Below are 24,280 nucleotides of genomic sequence, written 5' to 3' on the forward strand. Positions count from 1 at the left end.
GTGAAGTGATTAATTTTATCATAGATCATAGAATTTACAGTGCAGAAGGAGGCCATTCAGCCCATCAAGTCTGCACCGGCTCTTGGAAAGAGCACCCTACCCAAGGTCAACACCTCCACCCTATCCCCATAACCCAGTAACCCCACCCAACACTAAGGGCAATTTTGGACACTAAGGGCAATTTATCATGGCCAATCCACCTAACCTGCACATCTTTGGACTGTGGGAGGAAACCGGAGCACCCGGAGGAAACCCACGCACACACGGGGAGGATGTGCAGACTCCGCACAGACAGTGACCCAAGCCGGAATCGAACCTGGGACCCTGGAGCTGTGAAGCAATTGTGCTATCCACAATGCTACCGTGCTACCCACTGATTAATTTGGTAGGAAAAAGTGGAGTCAATGTAAAACAAGGGATATAATACTAAAGGGTGATATAGCAGATGGACCTTGATGAATAGGTGTATAAATCATTGAAAGTGATAGAGAGGACAAGACCCTGCATGGGGTTCCTTTGGAGAACTCCATTGATGGGGAGTTTCCCTGTGTGCGTGGGGAGACGGGGCATGGGGGGGAGGGGGGGGCACCAGCCCTTGTGTGCATGTGGGTGTCCCCTTGTATGTGGGGGTGGTCTCCATGCACTTGGGAACAGGGTTCCCCAATTCTGTGACACGGGTTCTTCATGTCTTTTACCAGAGAGCGGGGTGCCGTTTTTAAAGGACATCCCGATCACCGGAAAGCCAACGTTACCGGTTCTTTCCAACCCCACTCCAGCAGCATAGCGACTTAGGGCATGCCACATAATTTTTCTGTTCTAAGTGCTGGACAATATGGTGAGAAAGGCCAGCTATGCAGCCAGCGTGCTGCATACCGCTTTTCTCACCTGAGAAGAAAAAAACAGAAAGTTTTGCCCCCCAATTTGTTCTGAAAGAAAATAATCCCATACAGTTTGAGACTGGTGTAATAATCAGCGTATGAAGAACACCCAGAACTGATGTCCAGTGGTAATATATTAAAGTGTGCAAATGTCATATTGTCATTAGAGCAAACCCCAAGCTTTTCAATTACTCTTCAATCTTTTTGATAATGTTTGAAAAATAATTAATGTAGTTACGATATACCCTGACCCATTTCATGTTCCCCTCTGTTAGACCTGCGTCAACTTTTCCCCAGTATATAAGTTTCTTTATTCTGGATGGTTCTCATAAAGTGTTGTTTTGCTTTTGTCTTCAGATGCTTGTCTACGATTGTATTACAGTTTCACTTGTATCCCTGAAGTGGGTAGATGAGGGAAATAGTAGGGAAACATTATCCTCTTACATTACATTACATTGCGCAGAAAATGATTCTTGCAACCTAATAATGGCTTGCTCTGCACCATTTAGCACTCGCATGCATTGTATTGCTGGACTGTATGAATGCATAATCATAGAAAGAGAGAACTCCTCAAAACTGGATCCTGAAATGTATTTGGATTCATCAAGTTGTAGGTTAATTTAATATGTTTAGATATAACGTTGCTGTTCTCTTTTTACATACAGCATGAACATCAACCTCATATTGCATACAGATCTCCTGGTCTTGATATCCCTATGGGATGTACATCATCTGGTAAGGAATGCTCCTTCATCTATTCTGTACCATACGCTATTTGAGTCAGTGTCCTGATAGGAAGGGGGAGAATGAAAGTTGCCCATTGTGGTATTTCAATTCTAAAGAGAGACTCCGAACCATTTGCCTCGGGGTTCCTACCGTCTCATAGCCCAACTCTCTCAGACTAAGAAGAATTTTCCGGGTGGAGTGTTGGCTACAGTAAAATCTGGATTATCCGGCAAGCACGGAGAATGGGTGGTATAGGTTAATCAAAAAATGCCGGTTAGCAGGGAGTTGCATTACTCCAGACACAAGACAAGGTATGGCTCTGTCTTTGAGGGGTTGAAGGGAAGCAGTCGGGCAATCAAGGGCCCCACCACACTAGGACATCACAGTAAAACCACCACAACTGTAGATCAAGCTGACACCACAACCAACACCATGACCTTCAGACTGGCTTTGAAAAAGAAATCGAGCTGTCACTTGTTGACAGTTGCTCTGAGCGGTATATCTTTGTTCAGACACCAATAACCAGAACCGACCCAATAATTTAACGATTTCAATGTAAAACCTAAGAACAACTGTGGTAGATTTACAATCTATTGTTAGTATTAGTTTTTAAAAAAAAGAATGCATTACCGACACACTGAGAAATCGAGCTGTCCACAATTCTGGCTCCCAGAGAATTTGTGGGGTTCCACTGTGTTGGTGTTGGCCAGAATGGATTGATTTGACGTAAGGGTGGGTGGCTATAATAAAGAGTTTACCTTTAATGAGATGGTGTTGTGAGGCCCCTGCTACCAACAGTGCCCAACCATGTAAACTAGTTGAACTCTGCCAGTCTGGCGGTGGAGTGCTGGATAACAAAAGAGTTTATTGCAGTTGGACTCTGAGGGGCTGGTTTAGCACAGGGCTAAAGACGGGCTTCTAAAGCAGACCAAGGCAGGCCATTAGCACGGTTCAATTCCCGTACCAGCCTCTCCGAACAGGTGCCAGAATGTGGCGACTAGGGGCTTTTCACAGTAACTTCATTTGAAACCTACTTGTGACAATAAGCGATTTTCATTTCATTTCATTTCAAATGAGCTTGTGCGGTAGGACACATCGCATGCCAAAGTTAGTACAGCGAATAATGCACTTAATTAGATTTATTTTTTCGTTCTCTCCTCCATATAGATTTAGGAAGATTTAATAATTATTATATAACACAAGCTGTAACAGCCCAGAGAGTGGAGATTGCACACTGTGACTTTAGTAACAAATGTGTTAATACGTTTGAAATTCTTCAGTCTATTATCTTAACAAAGGTAATGTACATTTTTAAAAAATGGCTTAATAGTTCACAATGGATGGAGAAGTTTTGAATAAATATTTTAACATATTTATCTTAATTTCACTCCCACCTTTATTTTGCGCAGTGTACATTGGGTGCTGATTTAGCTCAGTTTGCTAGACAGCTGGTTCGTGATGCAGAGCGCGACCAAGAGAACTGGTTCAATTCCCGTACTGGCTGAGGTTATTCATCAAGGCCCCACCTTCTCCACCATGCTCCTCGCCTGAGATGTGGTGATCCTCAGGTTAAATCATCCCCAGTCAGCTCTCCCCCTTGAAGGGGGAAGCAGCCTTTGGTCATCTGGGAGTATGGCACCTTTACTTACAGTCAACTGAAAAAGCTGGAGCATCCAAACTGTAGACTAATTTCAGCTCCAACACAAAAAAAAAAACTTAGTATAGAATCATTCCTGGAAATGAAGCTTTAATTCTCTTACTGGAGGCAGCATCAAACCCCTGGTGACAGACTGAACGGGATTCACCGGTCCTCCAACAGTTTTTGTTTTCCATTGAAACCACCCTAAGCCATAGCAAAACCCGCTGACAAAGATGCGCTGCGAGCGGGAAAAGTGAATCCTGCGATTTCCGGCCACCACATTCCTCCTTGATCCTGGGTCTTTGTGCACCTGTCTGCCAGCCCCTGGAATGACAATGTAAAACAGTGCTGAGATAATTAGGTGGCAGTTTAATTTCCTATCTCACTCCTTGAGGTCGATCTTGACTTTGTGCGATATTGTAAAATGGGTGAGTGAATCAGCTGTGAATCTTAACTTTTATTTCTGTTGAGTTCAACGGAAGCAGACTGGAAAATTGCCATCGCCCTATTCAACCTCGATGTAGTGTAACATTATTCCCGTTATGTTTACATCAACACACCTATTCTGAGACGGAAAATATTCCCTGCAGCATCCGATTCTCACGAGCCCTTGTTCCTAAAAGTGTGACTGTTTTAACTCTGTGGGTACGGTTGTATTTCTCAGTTTCACACATGGAAATGTTGATACCATCATCTAAGCACACAAGGAAATGATGGATGGAGGGAGGAAACTACCTGAGGGAAGAACATCAATAACAATGGCAGACTACGGGGCAGCATGGTGGCGCAGTGGTTAGCACTGCTGCCTCACAGCGCCGAGGTCCCAGGTTCGATCCTGGCTCTGGGTCACTGTCCGTGTGGAGTTTGCACATTCTCCCCGTGTTTGCGTGGGGTTGGCCCCTTCAACTCAAAGATGTGCAGGCTCGGTGGATTGGCCACACTAAAGTGCTCCTTAATTGGAAAAAAATGAATTGGGTACTCTAAATTTATTTTAAAAAACAACAGGAGACTAACAAGATACTAAACTAATTGGCCGGGACGCGTCACTGAAGATTCGCCGACCCAGCCAAATGTTCTGGCTTTCTGTATCGTGATCTAACAGTGTATTTCAGCCAAGTGCATTGTGCCACTTCACACCCATGAAGTCAGTGCCAGAACCAAGGGTGTTGCATTTGGCACAATTTGCTTTACTCCCCGTTGGCTGTGAGAGAGCCTCGTCGCATTTTCTTCGATGAGTCCAGTCCAGATTGTGCTACTTTTTGCAGAATGGATGTATTTTTGACATATTCTTTCACTCTAAATATTTTCAGGGTGCTTTGCTAACAACATACAACAGACCTCTCCTGGAAAAGTGTTACGGGCACGAACCAAACGGCAGGTGAGCATAAAATCTTCTCCTCCTTGAAGTACCTAAGAGAGCATTGGCAACCATGGTCCTTTGTTGGAATTGTTCATGGTTACGTTGGGGTTTTGCAGAATGAGAGGGGATCTCATTGAAACATATAATTCTGACAGAATTGGATGCTGTTGGAGTTCTAGAACAAGGGGGGTGGTCACAGGTTCAGGATACAAGCTTCATTTAGGACTGAGCTGAGGAGAAATCCCTTCATTGAGGGTGGTGAACCTGAGGAATTCTCTACCACAGATGTCTGTGGGGGGCCCAATCACGGAATATATCTAAAAATGAGATGGATAGATTTCCAGACAATGTGGGAGAGAGCGGGAAAGCAGCATTGAGATAGAGGGCACAATCTACCCAAATGGGGACAGAGTCCCATAGTGCGAGATTAGCTGGGTGATATCCCGCGCTCGGATTGCCGAGAAACACCCCACTGTCAAAAGATCATCCAGGTAGATCGGGGACCTCAGCACGCAACTGCCCGATGAGGCTGCACTTAGCCCCTTTTCTGCACTGAGGAGCTCTGCTCACCGGAACGCCTCAAAGCAGCGAGAGATCAGAATTCCATTTTTAAATGGCCCTCCGACGCGACCACTGAACCCTCCCCAAGCCCCAGCTCACTATAAGGAGATCCCCGTCTCCTCCCCCCACGTCCCTCCACACTGCAAAGCACCCTCCGGCCCGATCACTGCAGCGCAAACAATGCCAGCTTGGTGCCCAGGTGGCACTGTCAGAATGCCAGGCTGGTAGTGCCAGTGTACCCACATGGCATCAGCAGTGCCCAAAGGGCATGCACCTGTGGGCCACCAATCTCCTGGGAGACCCCCATGAGTGCCATTCCGTTGCTCCTGTTTGTGGAGACCAACACTGAACGGAGCTCGCCAATGTATCCAAGGAGAGGGAGTTAGATCCCATGCCTTGGTTGGATCCCAGGAACACATGCTAGAATGAGACTAATTGTCTCACTCTAATATGCAGATTTTCCAGAAAGCCACAATGGGCGGGATGCACATCACAACATCTCAAAAGATGACTTTAGACTTGTGAGGCGTGGCGACCCGGGTAGGTCCCAGAAGTGGGATCTCCTGGCATCTACCAGTCGTGCTGTGACACGCTACTTTTCGGCAGCAGCGCGGATGGCAAATCCGGCCAGAGAATCAACTTGGATCACATTGAATGGCCGAGCAGGCTCGATTGCCCAAATGGCCGACCTCTGCTCCTATTTTCTATGCTTGTCAACGTGCTAAAGTGGTTTGCCATTATCCTCTGCAGTATGACTGATCAGGCAACTCTCCCACTCATACTACGTTTGTCTGTTTATTTTTTTCTGGCCAAGTGTTTTGGAAAGACCTGGGGCTGCATTCTCTGCCGTCGGGATGCTCCGTTTTGCCGGCAACCCAGGAGTTTCCTGACGGCATGGGGCTGCCCCACAATGGGAAACCCCATTGACCAGCCGGTGATACGGAGAATCCCGACGGCATGCCGCACCAGAAACCAGGCACTCCTGATGTCAGCCAGGCACCATGGCAGTGCCAGCTAGGCACCCTGGCAGTGACACACAGGCACCCTGGCAGTGTGACCTGGGTGCCACTGGGCAGTGCCATGGTGCCCAGGTGGCATTTTGCTCATGCCAGGATTCAGGACTAGGGGTGCCCTGCCTTTATGAGGTGGGGCTCGAGGACTTCCTAATTAGGACCAGGAGGGGTCCGGGGGCCGAAGGGGGGAGGGTCAAGAGGTCAGAGCACCATTTAAAAATAGTGCCCCGATCTCTTGCTGCACTGTCGAGCTGAGCTCGTTTGTGCAGGAAATGGGTCTAAGGGCCGCTTCAGTGGGGCATCCTCGCTGAGTCCCGAAAAAGAAGCAGTGTCCTGTTTAATAGCGGGGTCGTTCTTGGTGCCGCAAGATCCGGGAAACACCCAGCTAAACACGCCCAAAACGGGACTCTCTTGTTTTTCCATTAAATTGCACCCATTATTTGCTGCTAAGGCAGCAGCATTGAGAATAAATCTTTTCAATTGCCCAGTGCACTAAATTCAGCCGTGCTGATCCTGGCAGTCACCACTGAGGATAGGCTACACCAATGCTTTCAATCTCTCTCTACTTTTGTGTTTTAATTGATTGCAGAGCTCCTTATTATATCTGAATTTTGTAACTGTCAGACCAGACATGGTCAGCTTTAACGTACTCCACAACTGCCCAGCCAATTGCTCTGAGCTCAACCTTTGTAATGTCAGTCTTCCTCTTGCCGAACATTGTGCACCTCGTCAGCTTAATGTAGCTCAATTCCTTTTAGGCTTCCTTGCAAGTCCCCTTAAAATAATAGGTAGGCTTTAACATTTCAGATTTCACTTCATTCTCTGCTATTTGTAGGTACGTCGAGGCCCTCACACTGTCCTGCGAGAAACCAAGTACATCGAGCTGATGGTGGTTAATGACTACACCCTGGTATGTCAACTTGTGTTTCATTTTGAGTTGGCGTGTACTGCGCTGCCACAGTTCTCGTAACCATTGCTGACTGTCTTCAGATAATAATTATCCTATTAGTGGTGTGATACGGGACCTCTGGCGTTTTGGTAATAATTTATCTCCTTTGGTTAAAAAGTTGCTGTTTCAAAACAAAGTAACATGGAAAATGCAGCTGATGATAATATAAGACAGCGCCCGATGCATCTGTTTGACCTTCCTTTTTTCACAATTTCAGTGATAGCATTAACGAATCCCTGCACAAAACAGTCAGTGGATTCACACTCTAGCATTCATCCACTGATTGAAGCAACAGCTATTTCTCGGCTGTCTTAATACAATAGATTAGATTGCGCTGATGTGCTTTGCCAATCCCATTGTTAATTATCCACATGCGTTTTAAAAAAAGTGTGGAAACTAGGAGCAGGAGTAGTCCATTCAGCCGTTCGAGCCTGTGCAATTCATACTGGTCTTGGTAACTAATTATTTAGAAGTAAATCCACGTCTTACATTACAAATCCAACCTCAAGTTTTGCATTAACTACATTAGGTGTGTATTTTTTTTCTGGCTAATGTTGATTTTTTGCATTGCTTGAAATTAATGCTGCTAAAATTTGGAAAAACTGGGAATATGAAAATAGTTGTCTTTATCTAGATTTGACTACAAAAGATGTGAGTGTCATGGACTACTGTGCTTTTCTTAATATAGAGACTTAACGATGTGCAGGTTAGGTGAATTGGCCATGCTAAATTGTCCCTTACTGTCCAGAGGTTAGGTGGGGCTTTGGGGTTCCGGGGTTGGGACGGGGGAGTGGACCTGGGTGGGGTGCTCTTTCGCAGGATCGGTGCAGACCCAATGGGCCGAATGGCCTCCTTCTACACAGTAGATACTCTATGATCCTATGATTTTAGCATGTCACAAGTAACACATATTAGAATTAAATCTCATAACCTGAATAAATATAATGACATGGAGTTTTCACCTTGGATGACAAAAAACAAAATTTAACCTGTTTTGAAAGATTGGGGTAAAGTCATCAATTTATCAGTATATTTGTTTAAAATTTGCAACCAATACCTTTTAAAACGTGCTTCCTTGTGACCAAAACATGAGAGTGCAAGTTTTTTTTAACAAATTATCTTCAACAGAATGCTGTGGCGAACTTTGAAACCAGGAAACATTCATAAGCTGCTTAATGTTCATCTCTATCCTTGAAAGGGGGGGGGGGGTTGCTCCTGGGATGCTATGGGTTCTAGCCACACTCCGGAGACCTCTTAAACAGTGATTCATTGTGTCGGAGGCTGGTAAGAGGATATTACCAGGCCGTTTGACTGTGGGGAATCACAGTTGATCCTAATGTTGTCCTGGTTCCAAGTATACATCTCTGCACTTTGCAAGATGGGCACTGAATTATGATGAGGAGCAAGTGTGTGTGTGCAGCTGTGATGGAGAGAATTTTATTCTCATTAATATTGCATCCCTGAATTATTGCCTGAGACATTGATGGCTTTTTTCTAATGGCGAACACTGTGGTGTGTATCATCTCTTTATTGTAAATCAAGGGCTTTAATATTAGAAAATGAAAATTGGCAATAAATTGGTGCTCATATCTTGTTTAGTGATTTATTCAGCTAATTCTGCTTGCATTATAACACAATCTTCTTTCTGAACAGTTCACAAAGCAACGTTCTGCCACTCTCACAAGCAATTTTGCTAAATCCGTTGTGAATTTTGCCGATGCTGTAAGTACTTCAATTTGAATCACTGTCCTCCTGTGTAATAATAAATTATCAAATGCAATGCTTGGATAAGGCAATAGGGATGCTCTGTTGGTCACAGCGTAGCAAGGTTTCCAAACCATCTGATAGTGGGCCGAGCAGCCCCACTTTCCAAGACCTTTTTAGCTATTTAGCCTTTGTGCCTGGCAATGCGGAGGTCTCAATTATTAGTTAGTCAGATTTTCAGTCAATTTCTAACACTGCTGAAGTAACTCGCTCAATCCATGATCCCGTCCATTGACGTTTCCCTATTCAACTTGACAAAAGATAGCAATCCTTTACTTTTACATGAAGTGATATAGTACAGGTTTGCGTTCTCAGTGAGCCAGTACATCAGAGGTGTTGGATGCTATAGCCTTTTCCCTGGCCAGTAGAGATCATTACATTAGCCGCTGGACAGATTTGATCATAAGGGATCTGAGATGTGATTAATTTCTAATTACAGATACCATTGCTGTAAAATCCAGAAGGGGTTGAAAGCTGGCTACATTTGTAGCTGGCACTCTGGGGTAGAAATTTGAATAAAATCCCATTATTCTTTATTTTTCATACTTTATTTTAATAAAGTACGCGGTAGGCCTAAGACCCAAAATCCGTAAGATCCTCAAATCCGGCACATGTCCGGTCCCGAGCTTCCCAGATATAGGGTCGGGTACCAGTAGTAAATGAAAAGTGAGTAATAAATGCTGACCTTTGGCATGTGATCTCAGTACTCATATGGTGTATGAATGTGCATATGTTGATAAAACGATTAGATGAAAAGCAGTGCCTTTTGATCACTGTGTGTTCTTTATCTCCCCTGTTTCTGAATAATGAGAGATAGTCATTTTGCACAGAATAAGTGTGATGCACGATCAATGACCATTAAAGCGAGGTTGAAGTCCAACTGAAGGCTTTAATAAGCTAGATGTTTCCCCCAGCAGCTCAGGTACAGATTTGACATCGCAGGAGGGGGCCAGTGTTCAGGTAGGTGGTTTGAAGTGTGTCTACTTCAATGCCAGGAGTATACGAAACAAGGTAGGGGAACTGGCAGCGTGGGTTGGTACCTGGGACTTCGATGTTGTGGCCATTTCGGAGACATGGATAGAGCAGGGACAGGAATGGATGTTGCAGGTTCCGGGGTTTAGGTGTTTTAGTAAGCTCAGAGAAGGAGGCAAAAGAGGGGGAGGTGTGGCGCTGCTAGTCAAGAGCAGTATTACGGTGGCAGAGAGGATGCTAGATGGGGACTCTTCTTCCGAGGTAGTATGGGCTGAAGTTAGAAACAGGAAAGGAGAGGTCACCCTGTTGGGAGTTTTTTATAGGCCTCCTAATAGTTCTAGGGATGTAGAGGAAAGGATGGCGAAGATGATTCTGGATATGAGCGAAAGTAACAGGGTAGTTATTATGGGAGACTTTAACTTTCCAAATATTGACTGGAAAAGATATAGTTCGAGTACAATAGATGGGTCGTTTTTTGTACAGTGTGTGCAGGAGGGTTTCCTGAAACAATATGTTGACAGGCCAACAAGGGGCGAGGCCACGTTGGATTTGGTTTTGGGTAATGAACCAGGCCAGGTGTTGGATTTGGAGGTAGGAGAGCACTTTGGGGACAGTGACCACAATTCGGTGATGTTTACGTTAATGATGGAAAGGGATAAGTATACACCGCAGGGCAAGAGTTATAGCTGGGGGAAGGGCAATTATGATGCCATTAGACGTGACTTGGGGGGGATAAGGTGGAGAAGTAGGCTGCAAGTGTTGGGCACACTGGATAAGTGGGGCTTGTTCAAGGATCAGCTACTGCGTGTTCTTGATAAGTATGTACCGGTCAGACAGGGAGGAAGGCGTCGAGCGAGGGAACCGTGGTTTACCAAGGAAGTGGAATCTCTTGTTAAGAGGAAGAAGGAGGCCTATGTGAAGATGAAGTGTGAAGTTCCGGTTGGGGCGATGGATAGTTACAAGGTAGCGAGGAAGGATCTAAAGAGAGAGCTAAGACGAGCAAGGAGGGGACATGAGAAGTATTTGGCAGGAAGGATCAAGGAAAACCCAAAAGCTTTCTATAGGTATGTCAGGAATAAGCGAATGACTAGGGAAAGAGTAGGACCAGTCAAGGACAGGGATGGGAAATTGTGTGTGGAGTCTGAAGAGATAGGCGAGATACTAAATGAATATTTTTCGTCAGTATTCACTCAGGAAAAAGATAATGTTGTGGAGGAGAATGCTGAGCCCCAGGCTAATAGAATAGATGGCATTGAGGTACGTAGGGAAGAGGTGTTGGCAATTCTGGACAGGCTGAAAATAGATAAGTCCCCGTGACCTGATGGGATTTATCCTAGGATTCTATGGGAGGCCAGGGAAGAGATTGCTGGACCTTTGGCTTTGATTTTTATGTCATCATTGGCTACAGGAATAGTGCCAGAGGACTGGAGGACAGCAAATGTGGTCCCTTTGTTCAAAAAGGGGAGCAGAGACAACCCCGGCAACTATAGACCGGTGAGCCTCACGTCTGTAGTGGGTAAAGTCTTGGAGGGGATTATAAGAGACAAGATTTATAATCATCTAGATAGGAATAATATGATCAGGGATAGTCAGCATGGCTTTGTAAAGGGTAGGTTATGCCTCACAAACCTTATTGAGTTCTTTGAGAAGGTGACTGAACAGGTAGACGAGGGTAGAGCAGTTGATGTGGTGTATATGGATTTCAGCAAAGCGTTTGATAAGGTTCCCCACGGTAGGCTATTGCAAAAAATACGGAGGCTGGGGATTGAGGGTGATTTAGAGATGTGGATCAGAAATTGGCTAGCTGAAAGAAGACAGAGGGTGGTGGTTGATGGGAAATGTTCAGAATGGAGTACAGTCACAAGTGGAGTACCACAAGGATCTGTTCTGGGGCCGTTGCTGTTTGTCATTTTTATCAATGACCTAGAGGAAGGCGCGGAAGGGTGGGTGAGTAAATTTGCAGACGATACTAAAGTCGGTGGTGTTGTCGATAGTGTGGAAGGATGTAGCAGATTACAGAGGGATATAGATAAGCTGCAGAGCTGGGCCGAGAGGTGGCAAATGGAGTTTAATGTAGAGAAGTGTGAGGTGATTCACTTTGGAAGGAATAACAGGAATGCGGAATATTTGGCTAATGGTAAAGTTCTTGAAAGTGTGGATGAGCAGAGGGATCTGGGTGTCCATGTACATAGATCCCTGAAAGTTGCCACCCAGGTTGATAGGGTTGTGAAGAAGGCCTATGGAGTGTTGGCCTTTATTGGTAGAGGGATTGAGTTCCGGAGTCAGGAGGTCATGTTGCAGCTGTACAGAACTCTGGTACGGCCGCATTTGGAGTATTGCGTACAGTTCTGGTCACCGCATTATAGGAAGGACGTGGAGGCTTTGGAGCGGGTGCAGAGGAGATTTACCAGGATGTTGCCTGGTATGGAGGGAAAATCTTATGAGGAAAGGCTGATGGACTTGAGGTTGTTTTCGTTGGAGAGAAGAAGGTTAAGAGGAGACTTAATAGAGGCATACAAAATGATCAGGGGGTTGGATAGGGTGGACAGTGAGAGCCTTCTCCCGCGGATGGATATGGCTGGCATGAGGGGACATAACTTTAAACTGAGGGGTAATAGATATAGGACAGAGGTCAGAGGTAGGTTCTTTACGCAAAGAGTAGTGAGGCCGTGGAATGCCCTACCTGCTACAGTGGTGAACTCGCCAACATTGAGGGCATTTAAAAGTTTATTGGATAAACATATGGATGATAATGGCATAATGTAGGTTGGATGGCTTTTGTTTCGGTGCAACATCGTGGGCCGAAGGGCCTGTACTGCGCTGTATTGTTCTATGTTCTATGTTCTAAGGCTGCTGGGGCGGCAAGGGCTCTTATACCCCGCCTTGCAGGGCGGAGCTACCATACAGCTTGACCAATAGGAAACATACAAAATCTACCAATGGTGTTCCAGCATTACCAGGTACCGTAATACCTCTCTACAGACTACCACAAAGTGTAACGTAGATTTTAATCTTGGTCACATGGCAACGAACTATTTACATTACACAGTGCGGTTGGGACAACCAACATGCCGGTCTGTGTCCGGGCTGGCCTTTATACTCAGTTCCCATGAGCCCCAGCTGGATGTGCCTCCGCCCATTAGCGGGGAAGCTCATATTCCACAAGATCCACGAGGAGATGGGGGGGTTATTACAGAAAGAAAATTTGAGTGAAATGCTGAGGCTGATTTTGGGCATCTCCTAGTCGAGCCGTGCTATTATCAAATGTTGAAAGGCATGTGATTGAGTGAACTTGGAGTGTGCCTTTGCCTCGTTGATCGGCTGAAGGCGGATCTTGTTGGGATGGAGATCAACCTCTCCACCCTGTGCCGTGGCGTGGCGGGGGTACCTGCTGGAATTCTTGACTCTTGAGAAGGTCAAACTTGAACTGAGGGGAAGGATGGAGGGGTTCTACAACTCATGGGCATTATTCATTGTGCACTTTCGAGAATTGGATTACATCGAACATGGGTGATGGGGGTAGTTGGGAGGGTTGGGGGGAGGGAGACGAACTGTATGTGTTAATGGTGACTGACTATGGGTGATTCCTGATTCCTTTTGTTATTTGTTTATGTTAACATGGGGTTGCTGTTTGGGAGTTTGGTGGGAGGATGGGATTGTTGTTATTGATATGGAGATTGACATTGCATGCGTTACTGATTATTGTTTATTGTTGGTGGGTGTAAATTTGGGAGAAAATGTGAAAAAGGAGGACAATAAAAATATTTTTAAAAAATAATAATTTCTGCTCCCCCCCCCAAAAAAGATAATCAACGTTTAAAAAATGGAACGGGTGGAATCTTTTTGGGCAAATACTTTAAACATGCTTTAAACATTAACACTTGCTCAGAGAAAAAATGATCAAAAAGAACCATGTTAAAGGAAGAGATTGTGTGAAAGTTCTTGATCCGCCTCTCTTGCACTATAAACCCAGAGATTCTGGTCCAAAACTCGAATCACACATGAGCAGTGAATATTCAAAACATACTTCTAACAGAGAGGGATGCGTGCCTGATATCAGCTGCATTTTGTTTGCTCATGCTTTCCTTTCATGCTTTAGATTTATAAGGAACAATTGAATACACGGATTGTACTGGTTGCTATGGAAACTTGGGCCTCTGGCAACAAAATGGATATCAATGAAAATCCACTGGTGACGCTGAGAGATTTCATGAAGTACAGAAGAGACTCTGTCAGAGAACGCAGTGACGCCTTTCACATGCTTTCGTAAGTCTCATCAGGTTTTGATTTTGTTAAGAAAAAGGGACATTCCAAAGTACTTTTTACAATGGATGTAGTTTTGAAATGCTGGTAGAGATCTTTGAAATTACCCTTCTGCTAACAAAAGATTGCAGTTGTCTTGTTTGTTTCCGAACACACATATGAACATACGAAATAGAAGCAGGAGCAGGCCATTCGGCCCCTCGAGCCTGCGCTGCCATTAAATAAGATCATGTGAGAAAATGTTAAATTGTTCACTTTGGCAGGAAGAGCCTAAGCAGAGCTGCAGAATTCCGAGGTGCAGAGAGCTCTAGGTGTCCTAGTACATGAGGCACAAAAAGTTAGAATGCAGGTATAAGTACTTAAGAAGGTTAATGGAATGCTCCGCATTTATATGAGAGGAATTAAACAGAAAAGTAAGGATGGTAAGCTTCAGTTATACAGGGCATGGTGAGTCCACAGGAGCGATTATTCCACCACCCCCCCCCCCCCCCCTCTGATCTCCATGAGTGACTTAAGTGCACCATGTTTTTGAGGAAAATGGTGACTTTACGTTCATCGTTCCAAAGCCCTCCACCACTGCGGTATCCCTCGAGTCATAACTTTGTTGATGGATTTTGGTTGCTTTGATTAGTCAACAACTCCATTATCCTTGTATCGGGTGACTAAGTGGTGGTAAGTGAACTAGATGCACTTAGGCCTTTTCACATCCAACAGTTCCTATGTTCCTAAGAAAGTAGGGTTAACATTTCAGACAATTGACCTTCCTCCACAGATGCCGCATGTTTCTAGCATTTCCTATTTTAAGGAACCATACCCTTGCAATGGATGCAGCCTTTGTCCTTTGCCCTCTGTGAGAAAATGAATGGAGCAATGAGGCAATAATGTAATCTGACATCTGAACGCCCTTGGGAAGGCAACTTACTGACAAGATGGTTTATGTCAACAAAGCCTATGCTGTTTGCTTTTTAAAATAAATTTAGTGTACCCAATTATTTTTTTCCAATTAAGGGGCAATTTAGTGTGGCCAATTCACCTAACCTGCACATCTTTTTGGGCTGTGGGGGCGAAAATCACGCAAAACAATATGCAAACTCCACACAGACAGCGCCGGGATCGAACCCTGGGACCTCAGCGCCATGAGGCAGCAATGCTAACCACTGCGCCACCGTGCTGCCCCTATGCTGTTCTCTTTTTGCCACAGCCATTTCAAAAGAAAGAAATCCTGCACTGATTTACTTGAGCTGACCTTCCTCAGGTGACCAAGTCTCACTGAGGTCAGTGATCTGGACATTGTACCTACCGATGAGCAGTTCTTCCCTCAGGTCTGGCAGCTGTATCGTTGTTATCCATGAGGGTGCAGATGTTCCATGATCCAATTCTGACCGGTGTCACCTTTGCTTTTCTTTGAGACTGACTGATGACCATGTGATGGGATCAGTTCTACCTGCAGCCTGGCCTGTTGTCCAGGGAGGTGAAGCAAACAATGTTTAGGGCACCTTTTTAGCCCTTTCCATATACTAGGGAGGTGAGCCTTGTGGCCCTGAAAAGGGCTGTTGAGTTCAACTTCAGTCATATGTAGACCACAAAGACTGGAAGATTTCTATGCTCTGAAATCTCTCTATTGGCCCAGTTTACTGGTTCATCACCAATCCTTGGTGTCAATAGAATGAGCCCAAATTCTAGAAAGACTTTAACCACATACTCAGTCAACCTTCAACCATCGATGAAGAATCGCTCAATAGGCTGCCACAGGTTACCATCAATTGCTCCCTTGATGGCCCCCGCCCTCCCATGCTGTTGGAAAAGACGAAGGCAATCAAGCTCGTGACTAGCAGCAAACCTCAGGAGCTGATGCTTTCCCAGCAGAGGCCTACAAGGCTAGAAGTCAAGAATCTTGCTGAACCATCATGAACCATCCCGCATGAACCATCCCGCAAGAATACGAAAATGTCTCCATTGTCCACCTGTATAGGCTGAAATGAACTGGCCAATCTTGTGACAATCTCAGGGCAATTTAGCATGTCCAATCTACCTAACCTGCACATCTTTGGACTGGGAGCACCCGGAGGAAACCCATACAGACACTGGGAGAAAGTGCACATAGACAATCCCCAAGGCCGGAATTGAACCTGGGTCCCTGACACTGTGAGGCAGCAGTGCTAACCACAGTGCCATCGTGCCACCCCAGGTCCATTGACCTGACCAAGATCTTTGATGCAGTCAGCCATTAGAGCCTTTGGAAAGAAATAGGGAAATTCAGCAGCCCTGAGAAATTCATCAAACTGATTCCCCAGTTCCATATGGCATGTTTGCACTTGTCCTGGATAGCGGTGAGTCTCCCCCCACCCCCCTCCCCATTCCCAGTCATTAGTGGAGTTAAACAGTGTGTTTTTGTCCAACATGCAGTCCACTGCCTCCATGATGGCGATCCTGGTATTGAAATCAGGGGAGGGATTCACCGACCCACCGCCGGATCGGAGAATCGCCGGGGGCTAGCGTGAATCCCGCCCCCGCCAGTTGCCGAATTCTCGCGCACCGGATATTCGGCGGGGGCGGGAATCGCGCCGGTTGGCGAGCCCCCCCCCCGGCGATTCTCCAGCCCGCGATGGGCTGAAGTCCCGCTGCTGGAACGCCTGTCCCGCCGGCGAGGATCAAACCACCTCTCTTCCCCGCGGGACTAGGCGGCACGGGCGGGCTCCGGGGTCCTGGGGAGGGGCGGGGGACGGTCTGGCCCCGGGGGGTGCCCCCACAGTGGCCTGGCCCGCGATTGGGGCTCACCGATCCGCGGGCGGGCCTGTGCCGTGGGGGCACTCTATTCCCTCTGCATCGACACAGTCTTCACCATGGCTGACGTGGAAAAGACAACCCACCCCCCCCCCCCCCGCACATGCACGGGGATGACGTCAGCAGCCGCTGACGCTCCCGCGCATGCGCGGACTTCCGCCCCCCGGCGAAGTCCTTTCGGCCCCGGCTGGCGAGGCGCCAAAGGCTTTTCCCGCCGGCTGGCGGCACGCCAACCACTCCGGCGCGGGCCTAGCCCCTCAAGGTGAAATCCGCACCTTTGGGGCGGCGCAACGCCGGAGTGGTTCCCGCCACGCCATCCTGCCGGGGTCCCCGCCCCGCCGGGTAGGGGAGAATCCCGCCCCAATATCACATGGACGGGCAGCTTCTCAATCTGAGTCGATTCCAGGCAATGTTATCCAAAGGCATAATTTGCGATATCCTTTTTGCCGATGACTGTGCTGATTCAGAGCTGGACATAACATGTAGAATGGACTTGTTCTCCAATGCATGCAACAACCTGGGCCTTACGATCAGCATGAAGAAAACTGAACTAATGTACCAGCCTGTTCTAGGAAAGCTCCATCTCGAACCTAAGCTTTCAGTCCATAACCATAACCCATCATCAGTGGATAAGCTCACTTATCTCACCAGCACACTCTCTCAATCTGACTTTACTGACTACGGGACGCATGCAGCAATTACCAAAGCAAGCTTAGCCTTCGGCAGACTTCAACCATCAGTCTCGGAATGATGAGTAAGTCTGCCTACTAAACTGAAAGGCTGTGGGATCAATATTCCTGCCCAAAGAGAAAATGCTGGGAGTCGGTTAATTCAGTTGGCTGGACAGCTTGTTGTGATGCAGAGTGATGCCAACAGTGCGGGTTCAATTCCCAATCCGGCTGAGGCTATTCATGAAGGCAACGCCTTCTCAACCTTGCCCCTCACCTGAGGTGTGGTGACCCTCAGGTTAAATTATCACCAGTCAGCTCTCTCTCAAAAAGGGGGCGAGCAGCCTATGGTCCTCTGTGGCGTCATATGTTTACATTTTCCCCAGTGATAGTCCTGCCCAGTCTGATGTACACACACACACACACTGTGTACCAGCATCATGTCAAGAAGCTCAACCACTTTCACTTGAACTGTCTTTAGAAGCTTCTGAAGAGCAGGTGGCAGAAGAAAATACAGGACACTGAGGTGCTCACCCGAGCTGGCATGCCACTAGTCCACACCATATCGAGACAGTCACAACTGAGAAGTGGGTTGGTCATGTGGCCAGAATGCCTGACACTTACCAAAGCGAATCTATGGAGAGCTTGAGTCTGGGGTGCAATGTCACGACGGCCAAAGAAAACGTTACTGGGACACTCTGAAGTTTGGGAGTTTTGATATTGACGTCAGGTTTTGGAAAAAGTTCACTCAGGATTGCTGTCCCTGACGCAATCAAATAAAAAACTGCGCAAAATCCTTTGAAAGCAAATACACACCAGAGGCAGAGAGAAAAAGCAAGAAGGGAAAATCATGAGCCAGCAACATGTCCAAACTCAATCTGTAGTATCCTGTCACATTTGCAGCAGAATCTTTCGGACACAGATTGGCCTCAGCAGTCACCCACTTGCCCATCGGAAACCTACCAATCACCTCAGGTGATGAATGGTCACCTTTGCCTCAAAAAATGAACAAGAGAAAGAGTAGGCTACTTCAGTCACCTTGACAGCACCAGGTTCCTTTTCAGTGACGGTATATAATATGGATCTGCATTAGAGCATTTTGATTAATGATAAAAGCTTTGTCTCATTTTGAACTGCAGTAAAAATATGTTTGAATTATTTAATGGAATCCAGTTAGTATCTGGCAAGAGGACAGTTGAGAGACACCATTGCAGCAGCTAATTTTAGTAAAATGTATTTGAAAAAAATCAGATGTTCTGGTTAACCGTCAATCGCACCCTGCTGCCAGCTTTCATTGCACTTTAGAGAGAGCACCTTACTTAGCGGCGCTAATACTAATGGTGTCCAAAGACTGTACTGAATGTTAATCACAGCACTGCACCACTGTGAATTACTTCTGACAAATTGCATTATCACCATAGATGAGCTTAAATCTGGATAATATTTTTGAGTTGCTCTGAATCTGGTTGATGGGCTGTGCCAGAAGTGGACTTTCTGTGTGTTGCCCCATTAGGGGCGAAAACATTAAAAAAATATCTGCCCTAATAAAATGCGTTTAAAAAAATAAATAAATACTGCCCTTCACACCTCCATCCATATTAAAGATATCCGAGTAAAGTTATACAATTAACTCATATCTGAGTAGGGTGCATTTCGGCTGCTGAAACGAAGCAGACTGCAGAACATTTTTGTTTATTTATGGGATGTGGGTAAGTCTAGCATTTATTGCCTATCCCTAATTGCCCTTGAGAAGGTGTTGGGCAAACCAGCCTTCTTTCAACCGTTGCAGTCCTTGTGGTGTGGGTACATTAACAGTGCTGTTCAGGAGGGAACTCCATGACTTTACCTGAAGGGTATCTGACTTGGAGGGGAACCTGCCGGTGGGTGGTATGATGTTGTGGTCAAACAACTCTCCCTCCTCTTGAAAATTGAAAGATCAGCAGGAGTTTTCTGAAGTGGAGCGATTTCAAATAGAATCAGTAAAATGGCAAAATCGGCGATTCTTGTACATGCAAACATGCAGCTTTGAAGCCACGACACTTCTGGGATTGCACTGTTGCTTCTGCTTGTTGTTTCAGCAGTTCCAGCTTGGCTTCACATTTGGGGCAGGATTCTCTGATCCTGAGGCTAAGCGTTGATGCCGTCAACACGGCCCCAGGATCAGCAATTCTGGCCCCGACAGGGGGCCAGCACGGCGCTGGAGTGGTTCACGCCACTCAGCTGCTGATCCGGCCGTGGAATGAGCGCCGGGGGATGCGCGCATGCGCAGTAGGTCCGGCGCGAACCCGCGCAAGCGCAGTCCCACCGGCGCGATATCCGCGCATGCGCGGTGACTCCCTTGTCCGCGCCGGCCACAACCCAAAATGGCGCAGGAGTACAGGCGTCGGCGCAGAAGAAAGGAGGCCGGGAGACAGAGAGGCCAGCCCGCCGATCGGTGGGTCCCGATCGCAGGCCTGGCCACATCAGAGCCCCCCCCCCCCCCGGGATCGGATACCCCCTCTCCCCCCACAGGCCGCCGCCACCCGACCCTTCAACGCTGAGTTTCCGCCGGCTAAGAGCAGGGTGGACGGCGCCGGTGTGCCTTGGCATTTCCACAATGGCTGCTCTGCCCTTCCTGGCCCAAGAATCGGTGGGTCGGCCGCCTAGAGCGGACCGTGACCGGCGGCGCGCCAATCACGCCGGCGCCAATGGCGCTGATTCTTTGCTCTGCGGAGAATCGTGTGCCGGTGGCGTGCCGCGATTCACATCGGTCACACGGATTCTCTGGCCCGACCCCGGGCTGAGAGAATCTCGCCCCTGGTCTTCTATAGATTTGGGTCAATGCCATTGAGTATCCAATCAAAGACCAGTCATTTGTCCTTCTCTGTTGCACCATTTTGCCACATTGTAAATAATTTCTTCTGAATGCTAATAACAGCCTATTTCTACAAAAGGAATTGGGTATTCATTACAATGCTCAAGTATATGGAATGAGGAAGGGGTAGCTCCACGTTACCTCGTAGTCGATTTGCCATTCTTGTTTAGCAATCATGAGTCACTAGAACAGAGGCTCCATCAGCAGGAAGCCGATTTCAGAGTTTGAGTGCGACAGTGTTCTAGTGGAGGTCCTGGGTTGCGTCCCTACCTCTGGGCCAGAAGCCTCCGGGCGCAAGACAAGCCAGGACTTGTTAGCTACAGAAGGCGTGCTCATGACACGGTTTGATGACCTGATAATCAGTCCAAGAATCCTTCCAATACCTCCCCTCTACTCCCCAAGCGGACAAAAGTGTGCAAAGATTTTTTTAAACTGTAGTCCCACACACTCTAGTGAGATGAAGCTTCCTAATAGAAGGATTCATGAATTTACACGGTATATGTTTGGTAAATGCAACAGGCAAAAAAATAGGCCAGGAAAACATTCTGTTACTACTTCAATTAATGAGGAATGGCAACTTGGATAAATCAGGATCAGTGGGGTCACAACTGCTTCTCGGAGTCACTAAAAGGGCGGACAGCTGACGAGCAGTTGCAGTCATTTAGGGAGATACTCAATTCCTCACAACTAAAATATATTCCAGAGAGGAAGAAAGACAGTAAGAGGGGTAAAAAAAACATCCATGGTGAAGCAAGGAGGTTAAGGACAATATAAAACAAAAACTAAGGTATACCATGTTGCAAAGGCCAGTCAGGCTGGAAGATTGGGAAACTTTCAAACATAAACAAAGAGTTACTAAAAAAAGTAATAAAAAGAGCTACGGTAAATTACACAAGAAAACTAGCACAAAATATTAAAAAGTGACAGCAAAAGCTTCCATAAGTACATAAAAGGGAAGAGAGTAGCTAAAGTGAATGTAGCCCTTGGAAGATTAAACCGGTGGGGGACGCAGAAATGGCGGAGATGCTAAATCAATATTTTGCCTCAGTTTTCGTGCTGGTAGTCCCTAGTACCATCCCTATAGGAACGGGCAATTCAGAGGTAATAGAAAGGGTGGAATTTAGAACAATCAACATCAATAGAGAAACAGTACTCAACAAACTATTGGGAATGAAAGTAGACAAGTCAACAGGGCCTAATGGCCTACATCCTAGGGTGTTAAAGGAAGTGGCAGCGGAGATAGTGGATCAGCTTTGACAAAGGGTGATCTGGACTTGAAATGTTAGCTCTTTTCTCTCCCTACAGATGCTGCCAGAATTGGCTGAGATTTTCCAGCATTTTCTCTTTGGTTTCAGATTCCAGCATCCGCAGTAATTTGCTTTTATCCAGTGAGATAGTGGATCCATTAGTTAGAATATTCCAAACTTTCCTGCACATGGTAAAGGTTCCAGTGGATTGGAAAAGTGCGAATGTTATTCATAAAGGGAGGGAGACAGAAATTACAGACTAGTTAAACATCTGTTTTGGGGAAATTGTTAAAATCCATTATTAAGGAAATGCAAACTGGACATTAGTAAAGCCAAAATACAATCCATCAGAGTCAGCATGGTTTTATGGAGGGTAAATCAAGTTTGACAAATTTGCTAGATTCTTTGAAGATCTAACATGCCAAGTGGATAATGGGGATATTATAGATGTAGTATATCTGGACTTCCGGAAGGAGTTCGATAAGATGCCGCACAAGGTTAATACACAAAGTTATGTGACATGGGGTTAGGGGCAATTTATTAGCTTGGATAGAAGACTGGCTGACTGACAGAAGACAGAGAGTCAGGATAAATGGGTCTTCGTTCTGGATGGCAGAATGTAACTAGTGGGGTTTCAACTATTTACAGTATATATTAACGACTTGGATACAGGGATAGAAGGTTCTATAGCCACATTTGCAGATGACACTAAAATAGGTAGGACTGTAAGTTGCAATGAGGAAATAAGAACCTTACAAATTGATATAGATAGACTAGGTGAGTGGGCATCAATCGGGAGACTATTGTGAGTGGCAAGTTTCATGTAGATATTGTGAAGTTTAATGTAGATAAGTGTGAGGTCATCCATTTTGGTCGGGAAAATGGAAAGGTGACTTATTACCTAAATGGGGGGAGACCTCATGGTGGGCTCCAGTGCAGAGGGGTCTGGGTATCCTCGTGCATGAATTGCAGAAAACTAGCATGCAGGTACAGCAGATAATAAAGAAAGCAAATGGAATGTTAGCATTTGTAGCTAAATGAATAGAGTATAAAGGTTAGGAAATGTTGTTGCAACTGTACAAGGCATCGGTGAGACTGCACCTGGGGTATTGTGCACAGTTTTGGTCCCCTTATTTGAGGAAAGATATAGTGGCATTGGAGGTTCACTAGATTGATTCCAGAGATGGAAGGTTTGTCTGATGTGGAGATTGAACAGTTTAGGCCTATACTCTCTACAGTTTAGAAGAATGAGGGGAGATCAAATTGAGATATCAGATGATAAACGGTATGGATAAAGTAGACGTGAAGCGGATGCTTCCTCTTGTGGGGAAATCGAGAATGCAAGGTCATTTCTCAGGGTAAGGGGTAGCAAATTTAAATCAGAGATGAGGAGAAACTACTTCTCCCAAAGGGTCATGAGTCTGTGGAATTCCCTACCCCTGCGCAGCGGATGCTCAATGAGTAAATTTAAGGAAGAGTTAGACATATTTTTAATTAGTAATGGGTTGAAGAGTTACAGAGAATGAGCAGGATGGTGGAGTTGAGGCCATAATGAGATCAGCCATGATCATACTGAACGGTGGAGCAGGCGCGAGAGGCTAAATTGCCTGCTCCTGCTCCTAGTTCTTATGTTCTAAGAAAAAACTATTCCGTCTAAATCCACCTTCCAGCTCTTGGTCTGTAGCCCAGTAGGTAACAGCATCTCAAGCACAAATCTGGTGTTCTTAAGAAACGAGGAGATTTCTTGATTAATAGGGGGATCAGGGGTTATAGGGAGAAGGCAGGAGAATGGGGATGAGGAATATTTCAGCCGTGATTGAATGGCGGAAGAGACTCGATGGGCCGAATGGCCTGATTCTGCTCCTTTGTCTTCTGGTCTGATGCAAGGTGGTTCTGATTAAAGTTTATTATTTTGTCTAAAAAGCTATCAAAGCATCTGAAACAATTAACTCAGCAATAATTAATGGTTGTTGAACATGACTGGATAAAATTCATTTGCACGCATTCAACATGGTTATTAATCTATTTATTTTAATTGTGTTGCTGATTGTTAAAATGATGAACAAAAGGAATATTCTACATGCACATTAACCAGTGCACTACCAAATGCAGTTAAACCCCATTTTATTTCACCTCAATAGAAGATATATTTTGAGGGGGCTTGAGAGAGTGGATGATGAGAGGATGTAACCCCAACCCCCCACCCACCCCCACACACACACATCCTTCCCTCTGGCATCTCAAACCCAGCCCTTTCTATTACTACACCCCTCGCTGGTGGCTGCCAGCCTGCCCCCACCAATACCCAGTCCTCCCTTCAGTCCGGCTTCCATAACCACTTCAACTTTGGGGATTGGCTGTAGTTCCAGCAATGGCCACTGTTCAAATTTGCACTGCCGGGACTACAGAGCTACTGGCCAATCCGACTGGCCGGCAGCTGTCTAAGGCAGGACGTCCTCCCCAGATGGGGTGACAGTGTCGCTCTGAGCCAATTAACACCCGCCCAAACTACAAATGGTTGCAGGGAAATGGCGGGCTCCCAACTAGGAGATTCGGGAACACGGCACTCCTTAAAATCCTACCCATAAGAGTGTAGTTTCAC

The 24,280-nt window shown here is 46.1% G+C and overlaps 1 protein-coding gene across 4 annotated transcripts in view; it reads left to right on the forward strand.

Moving 5' to 3' along the window:
- adam11 (ADAM metallopeptidase domain 11) overlaps window positions 1-24,280 on the forward strand; it is a 256,822-nt gene that overhangs the window by 123,489 nt on the left and 109,053 nt on the right. For all 4 annotated transcript variants that reach the window (XM_072487068.1, XM_072487070.1, XM_072487069.1 and 1 more), the window contains exons 7-11: window positions 1,544-1,613; window positions 4,554-4,621; window positions 7,013-7,087; window positions 8,780-8,848; window positions 13,962-14,128. In XM_072487068.1, the coding sequence (XP_072343169.1) occupies window positions 1,544-1,613; window positions 4,554-4,621; window positions 7,013-7,087; window positions 8,780-8,848; window positions 13,962-14,128 (449 nt within the window). The remainder of the gene's footprint in view (window positions 1-1,543; window positions 1,614-4,553; window positions 4,622-7,012; window positions 7,088-8,779; window positions 8,849-13,961; window positions 14,129-24,280) is intronic.

Source organism: Scyliorhinus torazame, chromosome 21 (genome assembly GCF_047496885.1).
Source record: "Scyliorhinus torazame isolate Kashiwa2021f chromosome 21, sScyTor2.1, whole genome shotgun sequence".
Lineage (NCBI taxonomy): Eukaryota > Metazoa > Chordata > Chondrichthyes > Carcharhiniformes > Scyliorhinidae > Scyliorhinus > Scyliorhinus torazame.